General features: G+C 38.2%; 1 protein-coding gene across 3 annotated transcripts in view; it reads left to right on the top strand.

Moving 5' to 3' along the window:
* LOC114481372 (caskin-2-like) overlaps positions 1-19987 on the top strand; it is a 122495-nt gene that overhangs the window by 87273 nt on the left and 15235 nt on the right. For 2 of the 3 annotated variants that reach the window (XM_028476160.1, XM_028476159.1), the window contains exons 12-15: positions 2306-2431; positions 4255-4341; positions 7091-7203; positions 11188-11260. In XM_028476160.1, coding sequence (XP_028331961.1) covers positions 2306-2431; positions 4255-4341; positions 7091-7203; positions 11188-11260 — 399 coding nt within the window. The remainder of the gene's footprint in view (positions 1-2305; positions 2432-4254; positions 4342-7090; positions 7204-11187; positions 11261-19987) is intronic. The other variant, XM_028476161.1, reaches the window with a different exon arrangement.

The raw sequence follows: 19987 nt of genomic DNA, 5'->3' as shown, positions 1-19987 counted from the left end.
AAAAAGTATTTTCTGTTGGGCTGTAAAACCTAAAACACTCAAACACACACATGAGCTGATGCTCTGCTTCTCTGAGCTCGACACACGCACGACTACACACACACACACACACACACACACACACACACACACACACACACACACGCACACACACACGACTACACACACACACATGACTACACACACACACACGACTACACACACAGACACACGACTACACACACACGACTACAGACACGACTACACACACACACATGACTACACACACATACACACGACTACACACACATACACACGACTACACACACACACGACTACACACACAGACACAGACACAACTACACACACACACACGACTACACACACACACACAGACACGACTACACACACACACACGACTACACACACAGACACACGACTACACACACACGACTACAGACACGACTACACACACACACATGACTACACACACATACACACGACTACACACACATACACACGACTACACACACACACGACTACACACACAGACACAGACACAACTACACACACACACACGACTACACACACACACACAGACACGACTACACACACACACACAGGACTACACACACACACACACGACTACATGCACACACATGACTACACACACACACACACACACACAGACACGACTACACACACACACACACACACAGACACGACTACACACACACACACACACACACACACACACACACACGACTACACACACACACATGACTACACACACACACACACGACTACACACACACACGACTACACACACAGGCACACGACTACACACACACATGACTACAGACACACACACGACTACACACACACACACACGACTACACACACACACACACACGACTACATGCACACACGACTACACACACACACATGACTACACGCACACACACAGACACGACTACACACACACACACACGACTACACACACACACACACACACGACTACATGCACACACGACTACACACACACACACACACACATGACTGCACAGACACAGACACACTAAGATGCTCACACATTAATAGGATTACAATAGACAGATTGTAAAGTGTCCACAGCCCAACACTGTGTGTGACTCTTAAGTCTGTTACAGGATTTCTTCTTCTGTGGTAACTCAGGAATGTGTGTTTGTGACTGTGTGTGTGTCTGTTTCTAAACACACGTCAGTTCCTGCAGGATCTTCACCTTCAATTTCCTTGATTTTGCGACCAATTTTTTCTTCTTAATTTGGGGAAAATTAAGAGTTCCTTCAAAATGTAACATTAAACAATGACGGTGGTCATGTGATATAAGCATGGGTAAAACAATGAAGCCTGCTGATATTGTGGAGTTTCATTGGATTTGTGTATTTAAAGGCACGTTTGCCACTGAATTTATTTGCTGATTTATACAATTCATGTTTTCTCTGTTATGTTCACTTTCTCCTGTGGGACACATTGGATGCTTTAAAGGGCCAGATTTGGTCCCCGGGCCTTGAGTTTGACACATGCTGTAGAGCAGGGATGGGCAACTCCATCACAACGGGGGCCACAAACATGTGGCTGTATCTGACCTGAGGGCCACTAGCATTGAGAATAATGACCAATCAGAGCGTTAATACTGGGGGAAAATGATTTTATCTTCTTTGCCTTTGTGGTTTTGATTTTTGGTCAGTTTTTAGTCATTTTGTGTGTTTTTAGAGTCATTGTGTGTTTTTATTTTTGGTGTTCTTGGTGTCATTTTGTGTATTTTTCTGTCATTTTGTGTGTTTTTGGGGTCACTTTCTGTATTTTTCCTCTTTTCTTTATTTTGCTGTCATGTTGTGTCATTTTGTTAACAGTTTGTGTATCTTTGGAGCTATTCTGTAATGTGTTGTTGTTTTGTGTGTTTTAAGTGGTTGTTGTGTCTGTCTTTGTTGTTATTTAATGTTTTACGAGTTATTTTGTATAATTTTGTAATTTTCATGGCTTCATATTCCTTCCAGCTTCTTGAATTACAATTTTTGGGGATTTGCTTTGGGGACCGCAAAAAATTAGAATGAGGGCCACATGTGGCCCCCGGGCCACCAGTTGCCCATGTCTGCTGTAGAGTGTCGTACAAAGAAGAACACATGATGAGTAAAAGATTTAGAGCTTTTCTAAATCTTTTCCTCTACCTTATCATGACAGTTGGTAACGAGTTGATAACACACACACACACGCACACACACACACACACACACACACACAGACACACACCCTGAACCTAATCTGTTTCCTTACCTGACACCAGGGGGCACTCTCTCCCGCCAATCATCAATGCCTAGCCGACAACACTTTGCATCCAGAGCTCCTCCCCCAGGCCATGGCTCCGCCTCTCAGACTGATGACTCGTACATCGTTGGCTATGATCCCTCAGGTATATTTAAACACACACACACACACACACACACACACACACACACACACAAACCTTTGATATACTGGTGCCTCAATCTATATGTCTATATCTAGCCTAGATTTATGTCCTAAATATACAATGAGACACAGGAGCATAGAAACCATCAGAGTCAAGCCAACAACACAAAAGAACACAACTATAGAATCTAATACAGATATGCTAATGGGAACAGAAACTGCTTTTCTTTTACCCAAAATCTAAATAGTGCAATAAAAACTGGTAATGGCAACACCGAAACACTGAAATATCTCTAAATAAGTTTCATTCTTTCATATTTAAATGTATCTTTAAAGCTCATTGGAAACACTTTTTACACAAATACACATCACAGAACGTGACGCACCTGGTCACATGACCACTTCAGGGAAAACATGAGGCGATATGTGTGGACAGAAGAGGAGACCCAGACATTTCTTATCATTAGACTTATTAATTATTATTCGTGCCACATTAGACGTGAAACAACAAAGGAATACAGAATGTTCTAAGGAGGTTTGGAGCGTACGTCTTCCTGCAGAGACGTTTCACAGGATGAGATTTCACCAGAGTTACCAGTTGCTCCACAACAACCTTCAATGGAAACACCTTCAAACACACATTACACTTTGTGGAAACTTTAGAACTATCGCTTTGATTTAGCAAGAAATTGTAATAGAAACACAGATAGTGAGACACAATAAAATGACAGAACAACTCAATATAAATGCAGATCACCAAATCTTTGAGCCAAAGTTGATAAAAAAAAAAGGTTCAAAATCATTATTAAACACAAAACAATCTTCAAGGGACTCAGAGTTACTTCCAGTTTGAAATCCTGCACTTAGATATATATAATGAGACACAGCTTTACTTATTGTCCAATCAAAAGCCCACACACTTTGAGGTGGACCCATGATCTGTTGTTGTTGTGTTTGTTGTTGTTGCTTCAACCCTTCTGGACGTTCCTCTGATCTCTGCTCAGGCCCTGTCTACACGGAGACAAAACAAAAACGCTTTCCCCTAAAACGGGTAATTGTGTGTGCGTCCACACGAAAAAGCAGAAAACGCTGTAGTAAACATTAGGAGCCTCTATGTGGCGCTGTAACGCTGCCACAGAAACAGGGAAGAAGACACACAGAGAGAAAAGCAGCATCTATTTACAAGCATGTCTGGATTAGGAGTGGAGCTTTGTTCTATTTTTTCTTTATTTGGTTATAAAGAAGCACCAGATGATTTTGAAGGCTGTGCTGCAGTTCCTGTCTTACACTGGAACGTACGGGAGGATCTAATGGTTACAGTAAAGACCAGTGGAGGGCAGTAATAGGCCTTGTGGCGTCCACTCTGCGTAGATACAGAAGAAGAAGAAGAAAACACCCAAGGATGCTCATAAAACTTGTGTTAGGAAAAAACAGGACATACAAAAGACAAGAGGAAAGAGATGGAGACAGAGACATGACAGGAGATGTGATTGTGGACCGACTACATGGTAGAGCTGCTGCTTTGTTGCCATGGTTACTGCTGCTGTTGTGCATGCAGATTAAGAGAGAGGTGAGGCTATGGCGTCATCATTTGCAGAGTATGCCCCAGCAGGTGGCGTTCTCAGACTTTCCCACTCTCTGACCCATTTTCAGAATTTATCGTATTCGGCTTCCAAATCCTCGTTGCCGTGTGGACGCAAGGCGTAAACTATCAAAACCTTGACCATTGAGACAAAACCCGTCTCCGTGTGAACGGGGCCTAAGTGTCCTGTGACCCCATTGCTGCACACACACAGGTTAAATCACAGTGTGTATGTTTGGTAGGTGCTCCGGTCTCAGCTAGTGCTGCTAGTGCTGCTAGCCCTGCTAGCCCCGATCAGGACGTTTGGGTCCTCAGGAGCTCTCCCACTGGTAAGAGCGTGTGGTCCCAAACCCCTGAGCCCGAGCCCGACCCCATCTGACCCTGTAGGACACATCCTGCTCCTGTCCCTCTGACACAGCCACCTGATTCCCATTTGGTCCCTTAGATCCAGACCTCCTCCTGCTGCATCCCACACTCACATTAATCCTCTAACCATCATTGTTTTTGTACCTGTTCAGTTCCACCTGCTGCTCACTCTGGCGCTCATTTATCAACGTTGTGTGAAAACGTGTGTAAATGTGAGTTCACATTGTGGCGTACGACAGACCAACGTGTGATTTATCAAATACTGGTATCTGACCAATCCCAGCACACCAATGATCAGGTGGTCGAGGTTAAAGAAACACTGGCAAGAAAAGAAAGGAAATCGTCACATCTGAGGTGAACAAAACAAAGATGTGCTTTTTGACAGTGTGAAAACTGGATTTAAAGGTACGGTTTAGCAGCGTTTCTGTGTTTGTCTCTGTGGGGCCACCGTATAAAGGAGCTCATAGGTGACATCTGCCCCCCTGTGTGCGCTGCTTATAACCTCACACAGAGATCCTGGAGAGAGACATGGAAATATAACATTTTTTATTGACCTCAGTTTTCAGCACGCTGATGAAAATAAAATAACACATTAAAGCAAATGAACAAATGCTGGTGTGATCCAGGTGTGTGCTGGTCACTGTTGAACCTACACACGGTAACAGGGTTTATCATTGGGTTTGTTGAAAGGTTTACTTGAGCATTAAACATCTGTTATTTCTGTTTGCTCGTTACTGCAGCTATCCCTCAGTGTAACGCTGTGACAAACATCGCCGTCCCTTGAGACGTGTACAAAACAGCTTCAGGTTTAATAAATGTAACTACATGAATCCACTTATATTTCCTCCAATATTTAGTGCCCCACAGTTGATCCGCCCACATTACATATTCAGAATCAGAAATACTTTATTGATCCTAGGGAGAATCTACTTTCTTACAGAGGCTCGAGAATTTTACAAACAAAAAGAAGAAACACGAAACAAAGAAAAGAAATAGGACATAATTAAGCAAAAGACTGTTAATTGTCAAGTGCACACATTACAGGAGAAAAAATCACAATAATAATAATACAAAGGTACAAATACTGTATAATGCAGATATATACAAGAATCAAAAGCTGTTAAATATTCATCACTAACTAAGGTAACAGGTTTGCACTGTTTATCAGCGTGAGTAGGGATGTTTGCACATGTTTTTACACACACAAACCTTCTATTTAGTAAATCTGCCTCATAGTGTAGGCCTCATCAATCAATAAATCCAACTGTATATCTGTAAATGCACCAATAAATGTGAACAGAAACATTTAATGATCAAATGGCAGAATATGATGCAACGTCCTTGTTTCTCCTAAAAGAGGAACATTTATATTATGTAGCTTCAATTGATCGTATATCTGAAAAACCAATCAATTTGTGAAGGAAACACGTGGCTGCGGACAAGTGAGACTGTTGAGGGTTTGATTCCCAGCGTGAATCACCATCAGAAGCAAACCTTTAAAGGTCCAGTATTATACTATTTTCCACACAGCTCCATTTGTTCTAAGAACCCCAACAACATAGTATTTGAGGTTTAGTTTCCAGAGTTTTATCCTCTGAAAAGTCACTTCCATGACGCTTCTAAAAACAGGTTATTTTGGGGCCTTCATGAATATGCATGAGTGGGCGTGTCTGGAGACGCAGACTCCACACCACAGCTTTATTTCATAGCGATTTTCTTATGTTATCCACACACTCTTGTTATTGTTTTCAGCCACAAAAAAACCCCAGCACATTACAGTAAAACACATGGATATTTAAGCGGCTATTGTGATTGTGAGTCAGGGTATGTTTATCACATCAGCAGCATCGGAGTCAGTCAGCTGTTTCACGCAGTCACCAAAGCTGCTACGTTGCTTTCTTATCGTCCTCATATATTTTAACCACATGAATAGTCCATTTAAAACAATAGTCCATTGTTTTCTCCAACCGCTGCATCGCATTGGGTCACAAACATGTCAGATCATGTCATAAAGGCGATACGAGACGATATAACGGCAACTAAAAATGGAACTAATTGTTTAAACTATAGAGATATATACTGGATTATCTATATACTAAATGTAAATATATTATCTGTGGATAAAAGGACTAGTGGACAGGTTCTAATCTCCCTGGTCCATCACTGTGGGATGTTGATCAGTCCCTTATATTAACTCTAACCCCTCCCTGGGCGCTACACCGTGGCTGCCCACAGCTCCTCAGGTAGGGGTTAAATGCAGAGAACACATTTAGTGTATGTAGTTTTACATATATGACAATAAAGTGTAATATATATTCTATATTAAACCATAGTGTTTGTTTTAGCTGTAAGGTAGTTTGAGAGGGAGGAGCTCACATTCTTATTGGGTAGAAGGAGCCAGGATTGTCAGGAGGAGGAGTTTCCACCTCATGACATCATTATGGAAGAAAAATCCAACTGGCCCGTTTAGAGCTGACTTTTTATAAACGTGGAATAACAAGAGAGGGAGGAAACAGAACTTTTTACACTTTGTCTGAATGAGGCTAAAGGAATGTTTATCACTGTAGAACAATTATTATAAAGTGACATTTTCATAATCTGTACATGATGATCTATACCTAATGATATATACATGATGATCTATACATGATGATCTATACATGACGATCTATACCTGATGATCTTTACCTGACCCTCTAACCCTCTCCTCAGGTGACAGACACAGCGTGGGCAGCGCTGGCAGTGTGGGCAGCAGTCGTAGTGCAGGAAGTGGGCAGAGCTCAGAGAACGGAGCCCCCCACCCACAGAATGGAGACCCGGCCAAGGTCAGAGCTGCTCATGCCTAAGGGTGTTGGAAAAAATTGATTCGGAGATATATCATCGCACATTTACTGATCCATTTATTATTGATCAAAAAATGGCAAAATTCATTTTTTTAATCATGCTTTTTAAAAACCATTTAATTGCGCTAACAATGATTAGCACGTAAACAGCCGGTCACTTTGGAGAGAGCAGACGTGTTTTCGTGTTTTCATTCGCTCCGATAACACGACCTTGGCTACAGCCTGAAAAATTGGGCCCAAGACTGAAGGAAAATGGTGAAAAAACCGCAGGGAGGCCCTTCAGAACCCAATTCGGGTTTGGAAGAGGTCAAGGAGATGATACGCGGGCTTCTACGAAACCTATCTGCCGAGATAAAGTCGTTGGAAAAGACGCTGGAAAACTCACTGGAAAACCTACAAAGCGAAGCAAAGGTACTGAAAGAAAAGAATGAAAGAAATGCTGAGGAGATAAAATTGTTGAATGCCAGGGTTGAACAGCTGGAACAAAAGGAAAGAGAGAAAGATGTCATCATCACAGGCCTAAAGATAAAACCCAGGAGTTACGCGAGTGACGAAGAAACAAAATCGATTGAACAACAGGTCATTGATTACCTGGAGTCGAAGGACATTGTCCTGAACCCTGACAACATCAACTCCTGCCATCTCCTGCCAAAGAAAAATGATAACAGAGCTGGAAAAATCACCTTCACGAATATGAAATTCAAAGGAGAACTCCTGAAGCAAGGAAGAAAGCTGAAGGAAACAAAGGTTTTTATTAATGAAAGCCTGACAAAAAAAAATGCAAGCATCGCATGGAAGGCACGCCAAATAAAAAAAAGGAGGAAAGATTTTAAAGACGTGGACAAGGAACTGCAGGATTTACATCACACCACTGGGAGAAGAGAACGGAAAACCAATCCTCATCAAAACGATGGAAGACTTGGGAAAATACGAAGGATCCACCTAAACAACAACATTACTGATGGTAATCATGGATATGGACCCAGATCTATATAAACACTGGAAACAAAACTCAGACTGTGATTATTTTACGGAGACTGAATTAAATGTGGAAACCAAGAGTAAAAAAGGTCTGTCATTTATTCATTTCAATTGCTAGGTGGTGGGGTGATTAAGGATTACGTGTCATATGTGCAGTTAGAAACACGTTTTCCTGTACAATCAAATTACTACCTTGCTTATGAACTAAGATATAATAATGTGTTTATACAAGTTAAATCTAACAGTGGAAAATACAACACTGCCAATAGAACTAACAACAGCTGGATTAACCTTGATGTAGAGACAAAACAAGCTGCAAACTTGTGTGTCCAAAAGAGACATTCCCGAGTGGTGACATTATGGATGAAAAGGGAAAAAAACTTCCAAACACCTTCAAAAGAGGAACTATTCTTGCACTGGAGGAATGCTAACAATGTCTGGCAGGGAACAAGGCCAACACGAACAACGATAGACAGGAGGAGGAATTAAAAAAAAAGACAACACTGACTACAGATGAGAATGCACAAAAAAGGACTGTTCTGAACAACTCAAGAATGTTTGACCAGAGAGACATGTAAACCCATGTAAATTTGCGATGGTAAAATGGGACGGGACCCAGATAAGCAAACTGCTTCTCTCGTCTCCTTTTTCGGCATGTACAAAAAAAAAAAAAAAAAATGTAAAAAAAAAAAAGTGAATGTAACCATGTCGGAAATAAACTGAATAAATAAAATAAATAAATAAAACCATCAGACCTTGTTAAACTATACCTCACTGCTCAATGCATTTTAGCTGAAGTTGATTATTTATTTCATAAAACATGCTTTTATAGATGTATGCGGTTACTTTTTTAAAGAAATTAAGAACTTAATAGCATAGGCGGAGTTTCAGTACCATATATGAACTGCTGGGTGTAATGTCACTTCACCATTTACATTGTGAAGAAGAATTGCGAAAACAAAAGAAAGAAAAAACCAACCTAAAGTCTCAAAAGTTATGGACCATTTCGCTGAAAACTTCTACTACACACCTGAGGTAGAACTTCTACTACACACCTGAGGTAGAACTTCTACTACACACCTGAGGTAGAACTTCTACTACACACCTGAGGTAGAACTTCTACTACACACCTGAGGTAGAACATCTACTACACACCTGAGGTAGAACTTCTACTACACACCTGAGGTAGAACTTCTACTACACACCTGAGGTAGAACTTCTACTACACACCTGAGGTAGAACTTCTACTACACACCTGAGGTAGAACATCTACTACACACCTGAGGTAGAACTTCTACTACACACCTGAGGTAGAACTTCTACTACACACCTGAGGTAGAACTTCTACTACACCCCTCAGGTAGAACTTCTACTACACACCTGAGGTAGAACTTCTACTACACACCTCAGGTAGAACTTCTACTACACACCTGAGGTAGAACATCTACTGCACACCTGAGGTAGAACTTCTACTACACACCTGAGGTAGAACTTCTACTACACACCTGAGGTAGAACTTCTACTACACACCTCAGGTAGAACTTCTACTACACACCTCAGGTAGAACTTCTACTACACACCTGAGGTAGAACTTCTACTACACACCTGAGGTAGAACTTCTACTACAGACCTCAGGTAGAACTTCTACTACACACCTGAGGTAGAACTTCTACTACACACCTGAGGTAGAACTTCTACTACACACCTGAGGTAGAACATCTACTGCACACCTGAGGTAGAACTTCTACTACACACCTCAGGTAGAACTTCTACTACACACCTGAGGTAGAACTTCTACTACACACCTGAGGTAGAACTTCTACTACACACCTGAGGTAGAACTTCTACTACACACCTGATGTAGAACTAACATCTGTGACATGAAACTAACAGTAATATGTTAGAATCAAAGCAGCACAAAACAATTATATAAAAAAATAACATTTCAACATGGTTTCTGTAGCCTTGAAAGGAAGACTGTGGTCACATGACTCGCGCGCCAAAAAAAAACTTGTATTTTTAATTCATATATATTTTGTACAGTCACTGTATTTTATGGCACCGATATATTATCTACATTATATTAAGAATTGTATGTTTTGGAGTTAGTTTGGGAAAGCTGTAATGAACACTTTTGACCACTAGGGTCCCTGCAAACCCCACCTATGCTAAACAAAATCATAATCTGTTGTTTTCAAAAAAGTTAAACTTTTTTGAAAAATGTAACTTGATAATCATTCCACTTGTTTTTTATATTTATTGTATTACAGTTAATTACCATCTACTTGTTCTCAAAAGTTTAATTGTAAATAATTGTAAATGTGAAATTTGTAATTTGTTATATCGTGATGTACATCGTATTGTTTAGTTCCAGGATATATTGTATTGTGACAAGCAAATCATGAATCGTATTGTCAATTTCATGACAGTGTACAGCCCTACTGTAAACACTCTTCATGACATCTTTGGAAATAAGGATGAAAGAAAAAAACAATTGGGCAATACGTATATCGTGATATTTCACTGTGCAGTCATCGTATCGATCCACAAAATTTCCAAATCGTTTTTTTTAATCATCAAAACCTTTAATTATAATTTATTATATCGCAATGTAAAAATATTTAAGAACTTAAAAGAATCAAAAATTTGTTGTAGAAGCAAAAGTTAAACTTTATTGAAAAATGTAATTTAACACTTTGATAAACATTCACTTGTTTGTGCTTGAATTACATTTAGTTAACATTTACATGTTCTCACAAGATTAAATAAAATAAAATCAATTGTATTTCATAACATTTTGGACTTGTAAAGGTGACGTTTGTAATTATTGATATTGTGATGTATGACGTATACTTTAGTATTGGGGTATATCGTATCGTATCATCAGATTCATGTTAATGTGTAGCCCTACTAGCGACTGAAGCAGGATGTTCATTGTTCAGTGTAATGTGACAGAGTGAGTGACATCCTTTGGTCTATGTGCAGACGACGCCCCTTGCTGTGGACCCAGGGGACCATGTGACAGGGCCAGACCAGAAGCCAGGAGACGTCTCCACAGGTAGGTCCATGATCAGCTCTCATCTAAAAGACTTCTTCAGTTTCAACTCATATCATTGGAAAGAGATTCATAACATGTGAGCCTGTAGACGTTTGGAGAGCAGCACAGACTCCAAGATGAAACAGGTCCTGTTTCTGATCTGAGCTTCTTCACCATGTGATTCATCAGTGATGAGATCATTAGCAAAGAAACGTCACATCTGTGAACCTTTAAAATTACCATCACATACAGAAGCTGCAGAATCGGCAGAAATAGCAGCTGATTACATTTGATCTTTGATCTCATGATGATGATGATGATGATGATGATGATCATATGAGAAGTTACTGTTGGTTGTTTTTTTTTTTACAAATGTGGCTTAAAATCTTTTAAATGTACTTATTATCAGATCTCTGTTTAACAAAACACTTTATTATGCACCATATTCATTTAAAAAGTACTTCTATTCTCAGGGTTTGTGTTTTCAACAATTTGAACCCATTTTTGCTTCTTTTTATTCTTTTTCTGCAACTACACCAAACTTGCCATATTTTGACCTATATTACATCATTCCCATTTCTGACACTTCTTCACATTTCTAACCCTGAAGTTTGAACACAAGCTGCTGAAACTCATTTATCTGTAGAGTGGAATACATTTGTCCTGTTCCACTCAAAGCACTGAATACACACGTTAGCATTATTACTGATAGAGTCTTTACTGCCATCTGCTGTTCAGTTGTACGCTTAGTTTTTGTCTAAAGTCTTTGAGTTTTACTAACACAGTGAGACCCCTAGTGGACACATTGGGAGGAGCAGTTCCTCCTCTTTTCCAGTTTAAGCCACAAATCGGGAGTTTGATGTTGTATTTATGTTTGGATTTCTGCAGCAGCAGAATGTACAAACACATGCTCAGGTTAGCCTCCAGTTTAAAACTTTTCTTCACAACTAATAAAATTACCTGACAATAAAAGCATATAAATGCTGTGTTAATACAGCAGTTTATATTTTACATCTTCTCAGTGAGCTGCTTTAAAGACAAAGGTCAATCTCACTACATCACTGACACTCAGGCCGTGTTGTAAATGTCACAGTAATGTAGTATACACTACAAACTCAATGAGTATATGCTGTCTACTACAGTATATACTATAGTATGATTAGGATGATGAGCGTTCACACTGAAGTATACTTCCAAGTTTCCCAAGATGCATTTGGAATCGACAGCGTTAAAAACCTTGTTCACACTGAGGCTAAATATCTCTGTTGATTCTCCACCTTTACTTTGAAAGTTCTGAAAACATTTGAAGTGAGAAAGTGACCAAGTAAAATATCAACATGTGCTCATTTCATCCATAAAACTCACATAGACTCATTTCATTCACACATTTCACACATTTTCAGAAAGCCTCCATTGGTCTACTGACTACACTTCCTGTTTACTTCAAAATAAGAGCCCTACTTACAAAATTGTTAAAACACTGATGGAAGATAAGAAGGGATGGTTTTATTTTGAAAAGGGGATGTTTGGTTTTTAGCTTGAAGCTAGTTCCAGAATCATTTTACATTCAGCTCCCAATGCATCATGGGACGGTTGGGTATGACTAGTGTGCCCACTGTGCATACTGTCCCCATATAGTATACATCCTGGTATTTCTCACATACTTAATTTTTACATACTATCTAATGTGAACACACTACATACTCATTTAGACATCACACATACGTACGTTAGTATGAGTAGTACGTTAGTATGAGTAGTACGTTCGTATGAGTAGTACGTTAGTATGAGTAGTACGTAAGTATGAGTAGTACGTTAGTGTGAGTAGTACATTAGTATGAGTAGTACGTTAGTATGAGTAGTACGTAAGTATGAGTAGTACGTTAGTGTGAGTAGTACGTTAGTGTGAGTAGTACGTTAGTGTGAGTAGTACGTTAGTGTGAGTAGTATGTTAGTATGAGTAGTATGTTAGTGTGAGTAGTACGTTAGTGTGAGTAATACGTTAGTATGAGTAGTACGTTAGTGTGAGTAGTATGTTAGTATGAGTAGTACAGTATGTTAGTATGAGTAGTACGTTAGTATGAGTAGTACGTTAGTGTGAGTAGTATGTTAGTATGAGTAGTATGTTAGTATGAGTAGTACGTTAGTATGAGTAGTACGTACGTTAGTATGAGTAGTACGTTAGTATGAGTAGTACGTTAGTATGAGTAGTATGTTAGTATGAGTAGTACGTTAGTATGAGCAGTATGTTAGTATGAGTAGTACGTTAGTATGAGTAGTACGTTAGTGTGAGTAGTTTGAGTAGTGCGTTAGTATGAGTAGTACGTTAGTGTGAGTAGTATGAGTAGTATGTTAGTATGAGTAGTAGGTTAGTATGAGTAGTATGTACGATAGTATGAGTAGTACGTTAGTGTGAGTAGTATGTTAGTATGAGTAGTACGTTAGTATGAGTAGTATGTTAGTATGAGTAGTACGTTAGTATGAGTAGTACCTTTGTATGAGTAGTACGTTAGTGTGAGTAGTACGTTAGTATGAGTAGTATGTTAGTATGAGTAGTACGTTAGTATGAGTAGTACGTTAGTGTGAGTAGTATGTTAGTATGAGTAGTACGTTAGTATGAGTAGTACGTACGTTAGAATGAGTAGTACATTAGTATGAGTAGCACGTTAGTATGAGTAGTACGTTAGTGTGAGTAGTATGTTAGTATGAATAGTACGTTAGTATGAGTAGTACGTACGTTTGTATGAGTAGTACGTTAGTATGAGTAGTATGTTAGTATGAGTAGTATGTTAGTATGAGTAGTACATTAGTATGAGTAGTACGTTAGTGTGAGTAGTATGTTAGTATGAGTAGTACGTTAGTATGAGTAGTACGTACGTTTGTATGAGTAGTACGTTAGTATGAGTAGTATGTTAGTATGAGTAGTACGTTAGTATGAGTAGTACGTTAGTGTGAGTAGTATGTTTGTATGAGTAGTATGTTAGTATGAGTAATACGTTAGTATGAGTAGTACGTTAGTGTGAGTAGTATGTTAGTATGAGTAGTATGTTAGTATGAGTAGTACGTTAGTATGAGTAGTACGTTAGTATGAGTAGTACGTTCGTATGAGTAGTACAGTATGTTAGTATGAGTAGTACGTTAGTATGAGTAGTACGTTAGTGTGAGTAGTATGTTAGTATGAGTAGTATGTTAGTATGAGTAGTACGTTAGTATGAGTAGTACGTACGTTAGTATGAGTAGTACGTTAGTATGAGTAGTACGTTAGTATGAGTAGTATGTTAGTATGAGTAGTACGTTAGTATGAGCAGTATGTTAGTATGAGTAGTACGTTAGTATGAGTAGTACCTTAGTGTGAGTAGTTTGAGTAGTGCGTTAGTATGAGTAGTACGTTAGTGTGAGTAGTATGAGTAGTATGTTAGTATGAGTAGTAGGTTAGTATGAGTAGTACGTACGATAGTATGAGTAGTACGTTAGTGTGAGTAGTATGTTAGTATGAGTAGTACGTTAGTATGAGTAGTATGTTAGTATGAGTAGTACGTTAGTATGAGTAGTACCTTTGTATGAGTAGTACGTTAGTGTGAGTAGTACGTTAGTATGAGTAGTATGTTAGTATGAGTAGTACGTTAGTATGAGTAGTACGTTAGTGTGAGTAGTATGTTAGTATGAGTAGTACGTTAGTATGAGTAGTACGTACGTTAGAATGAGTAGTACATTAGTATGAGTAGCACGTTAGTATGAGTAGTACGTTAGTGTGAGTAGTATGTTAGTATGAATAGTACGTTAGTATGAGTAGTACGTACGTTTGTATGAGTAGTACGTTAGTATGAGTAGTATGTTAGTATGAGTAGTATGTTAGTATGAGTAGTACATTAGTATGAGTAGTACGTTAGTGTGAGTAGTATGTTAGTATGGGTAGTACGTTAGTATGAGTAGTACGTACGTTTGTATGAGTAGTACGTTAGTATGAGTAGTATGTTAGTATGAGTAGTACGTTAGTATGAGTAGTACGTTAGTGTGAGTAGTATGTTTGTATGAGTAGTATGTTAGTATGAGTAGTACGTTAGTATGAGTAGTATGTTAGTATGAGTAGTACATTAGTATGAGTAGTACGTTAGTATGAGTAGTACGTTAGTATGAGTAGTACGTTAGTGTGAGTAGTAAGTTAGTATGAGTAATACGTTAGTATGAGTAGTACGTACGTTTGTATGAGTAGTACGTTAGTATGAGTAGTATGTTCGTATGAGTAGTATGTTAGTATGAGTAGTAGGTTAGTATGAGTAGTACGTACGATAGTATGAGTAGTACGTTAGTGTGAGTAGTATGTTAGTATGAGTAGTACGTTAGTATGAGTAGTATGTTAGTATGAGTAGTACGTTAGTATGAGTAGTACGTTAGTGTGAGTAGTTTGTTAGTGTGAGTAGTAAGTTAGTATGAGTAATACGTTAGTATGAGTAGTACGTACGTTTGTATGAGTAGTACGTTAGTATGAGTAGTATGTTCGTATGAGTAGTACGTTAGTATGAGTAGTACGTTAGTGTGAGTAGTATGTTTGTATGAGTAGTATGTTAGTATGAGTAGTACGTTAGTATGAGTAGTATGTTAGTATGAGTGGTACGTTAGTATGAGTAGTACGTTAGTGTGAGTAGTTTGTTAGTGTGAGTAGTAAGTTAGTATGAGTAATACGTTAGTATGAGTAGTACGTTAGTATGAGTAGTTCGTTAGTATGAGTAGTACAGTATGTTAGTTTGAGTAGTACGTTAGTGTGAGTAGTAGGTTAGTATGAGTAGTACGTTAGTATGAGTAGTTCGTTAGTATGAGTAGTACGTTAGTGTGAGTAGTACGTACGTTTGTATGAGTAGTACGTTAGTATGAGTAGTATGTTACTATGAGTAGTACGTTAGTGTGAGTAGTATGTTAGTATGAGTAGTACGTTAGTATGAGTAGTACGTACGTTAGAATGAGTAGTACATTAGTATGAGTAGCACGTTAGTATGAGTAGTACGTTAGTGTGAGTAGTATGTTAGTATGAATAGTACGTTAGTATGAGTAGTACGTACGTTTGTATGAGTAGTACGTTAGTATGAGTAGTATGTTCGTATGAGTAGTACGTTAGTATGAGTAGTACGTTAGTGTGAGTAGTATGTTTGTATGAGTAGTATGTTAGTATGAGTAGTATGTTAGTATGAGTAGTACATTAGTATGAGTAGTACGTTAGTATGAGTAGTACGTTAGTGTGTGTAGTTTGTTAGTGTGAGTAGTAAGTTAGTATGAATAATACGTTAGTATGAGTAGTACGTACGTTTGTATGAGTAGTACGTTAGTATGAGTAGTATGTTCGTATGAGTAGTACGTTAGTATGAGTAGTACGTTAGTGTGAGTAGTATGTTTGTATGAGTAGTATGTTAGTATGAGTAGTACGTTAGTATGAGTAGTATGTTAGTATGAGTGGTACGTTAGTATGAGTAGTACGTTAGTGTGAGTAGTTTGTTAGTGTGAGTAGTAAGTTAGTATGAGTAATACGTTAGTATGAGTAGTACGTTAGTATGAGTAGTTCGTTAGTATGAGTAGTACAGTATGTTAGTTTGAGTAGTACGTTAGTGTGAGTAGTAGGTTAGTATGAGTAGTACGTTAGTATGAGTAGTTCGTTAGTATGAGTAGTACGTTAGTGTGAGTAGTACGTACGTTTGTATGAGTAGTACGTTAGTATGAGTAGTATGTTAGTATGAGTAGTAAGTTAGTATGAGTAGTATGTTAGTATGAGTAGTATGTTAGTATGAGTAGTACGTTAGTATGAGTAGTACGTTAGTATGAGTAGTACGTTCGTATGAGTAGTACAGTATGTTAGTATGAGTAGTACGTTAGTATGAGTAGTACGTTAGTGTGAGTAGTATGTTAGTATGAGTAGTATGTTAGTATGAGTAGAACGTTAGTATGAGTAGTACGTACGTTAGTATGAGTAGTACGTTAGTATGAGTAGTACGTTAGTATGAGTAGTATGTTAGTATGAGTAGTACGTTAGTATGAGCAGTATGTTAGTATGAGTAGTACGTTTGTATGAGTAGTACGTTAGTGTGAGTAGTTTGAGTAGTGCGTTAGTATGAGTAGTACGTTAGTGTGAGTAGTATGTTAGTATGAGTAGTATGTTAGTATGAGTAGTAGGTTAGTATGAGTAGTACGTACGATAGTATGAGTAGTACGTTAGTGTGAGTAGTATGTTAGTATGAGTAGTACGTTAGTATGAGTAGTATGTTAGTATGAGTAGTACGTTAGTATGAGTAGTACCTTTGTATGAGTAGTACGTTAGTGTGAGTAGTACGTTAGTATGAGTAGTATGTTAGTATGAGTAGTACGTTAGTATGAGTAGTACGTTAGTGTGAGTAGTATGTTAGTATGAGTAGTACGTTAGTATGAGTAGTACGTACGTTAGAATGAGTAGTACATTAGTATGAGTAGCACGTTAGTATGAGTAGTACGTTAGTGTGAGTAGTATGTTAGTATGAATAGTACGTTAGTATGAGTAGTACGTACGTTTGTATGAGTAGTACGTTAGTATGAGTAGTATGTTAGTATGAGTAGTATGTTAGTATGAGTAGTACATTAGTATGAGTAGTACGTTAGTGTGAGTAGTATGTTAGTATGGGTAGTACGTTAGTATGAGTAGTACGTACGTTTGTATGAGTAGTACGTTAGTATGAGTAGTATGTTAGTATGAGTAGTACGTTAGTATGAGTAGTACGTTAGTGTGAGTAGTATGTTTGTATGAGTAGTATGTTAGTATGAGTAGTACGTTAGTATGAGTAGTATGTTAGTATGAGTAGTACATTAGTATGAGTAGTACGTTAGTATGAGTAGTACGTTAGTATGAGTAGTACGTTAGTGTGAGTAGTAAGTTAGTATGAGTAATACGTTAGTATGAGTAGTACGTACGTTTGTATGAGTAGTACGTTAGTATGAGTAGTATGTTCGTATGAGTAGTATGTTAGTATGAGTAGTAGGTTAGTATGAGTAGTACGTACGATAGTATGAGTAGTACGTTAGTGTGAGTAGTATGTTAGTATGAGTAGTACGTTAGTATGAGTAGTATGTTAGTATGAGTAGTACGTTAGTATGAGTAGTACGTTAGTGTGAGTAGTTTGTTAGTGTGAGTAGTAAGTTAGTATGAGTAATACGTTAGTATGAGTAGTACGTACGTTTGTATGAGTAGTACGTTAGTATGAGTAGTATGTTCGTATGAGTAGTACGTTAGTATGAGTAGTACGTTAGTGTGAGTAGTATGTTTGTATGAGTAGTATGTTAGTATGAGTAGTACGTTAGTATGAGTAGTATGTTAGTATGAGTGGTACGTTAGTATGAGTAGTACGTTAGTGTGAGTAGTTTGTTAGTGTGAGTAGTAAGTTAGTATGAGTAATACGTTAGTATGAGTAGTACGTTAGTATGAGTAGTTCGTTAGTATGAGTAGTACAGTATGTTAGTTTGAGTAGTACGTTAGTGTGAGTAGTAGGTTAGTATGAGTAGTACGTTAGTATGAGTAGTTCGTTAGTATGAGTAGTACGTTAGTGTGAGTAGTACGTACGTTTGTATGAGTAGTACGTTAGTATGAGTAGTATGTTACTATGAGTAGTAAGTTAGTATGAGTAGTATGTTAGTATGAGTAGTATGTTAGTATGAGTAGTACATTAGTATGAGTAGTACATTAGTGTGAGTAGTATGTTAGTATGAGTAGTACGTTAGTATGAGTAGTACGTACGTTTGTATGAGTAGTACGTTAGTATGAGTAGTATGTTAGTATGAGTAGTACGTTAGTATGAGTAGTACGTTAGTATGAGTACTAAGTCCTTGTCTAGACCCAGACTGGTAAAATGTCCAACCCTAGAACAGGCAGACGTAGATATAGCATAGAGCTGATAGAGCTGCTCATGTTAGATGAGATGTTCAGGAGATGCACTGCTGACCTCAGGGTGAAGGGAGGATCAGGAAGGAGGGATCTGATGGAGGAGATGAAAACATACTTGTGAAATGAAAGTGGGAGGAAATGTAGTCAGAGCCAAAGATGAAGAGTCAGACCTCAGGATCTCCGTTGCTCTCCTTCCTCACGGGTAAGAAGTCTGGCTTTAGTCTCTATAGATTAACTCCTAAGATGACTTTAAACCAGCTTTAAAAGAAAATACATTCATTAATAGAAACAGCTTTGATCAAAGACAGTAAAGGAAACACTTCCTAAAGCAGCAGATCTACAAATAAGTGTTGTTTTTATCTTTTAGTGTGAAATCAAACCAAAGCAGGATTATTAATTCTCACGCTGAGGACAACAGGAGAGTTTATCTAGAAAGTGCTTCACTCTTGTTTTTGTAAATATAAATGAAAATGCATTTCCTCTCATTTGACAAAGACTGTTATCGTCAACATCGCCAAAAAAAAACAAAACTTCTTTTTGGACTAAAAACACTGAATAAAGACTAATAAACTCCTTTTAGTTCAAAGGACAAATAATACGCAGCAGATTTTAAAGAGGAAAATAATCTCTAGTTTAGATAAATAAATATAATGTAAAGTATGTACAGTATGTAGTCCCTGAACCCCAACGGCTCCCTGTGCACCACAACGTGGCCACCCACTGCTCCTCAGGGACGGATTAAATGCAGAGATTTTAACAAATAAAGTTTCAATAAAATATGTTTTATAAATAAATCAAAGCAAAGCAATAAGTGACAGATTTCAGTCGCTGCAGGATTTTCACTTACATTTCCT

The sequence above is a fragment of the Gouania willdenowi genome, chromosome 19 (assembly GCF_900634775.1).
Source record: "Gouania willdenowi chromosome 19, fGouWil2.1, whole genome shotgun sequence".
In the NCBI taxonomy this organism is placed as follows: Eukaryota; Metazoa; Chordata; class Actinopteri; order Blenniiformes; family Gobiesocidae; genus Gouania; species Gouania willdenowi.
This window is presented reverse-complemented; position numbering and strand designations above follow the sequence as displayed.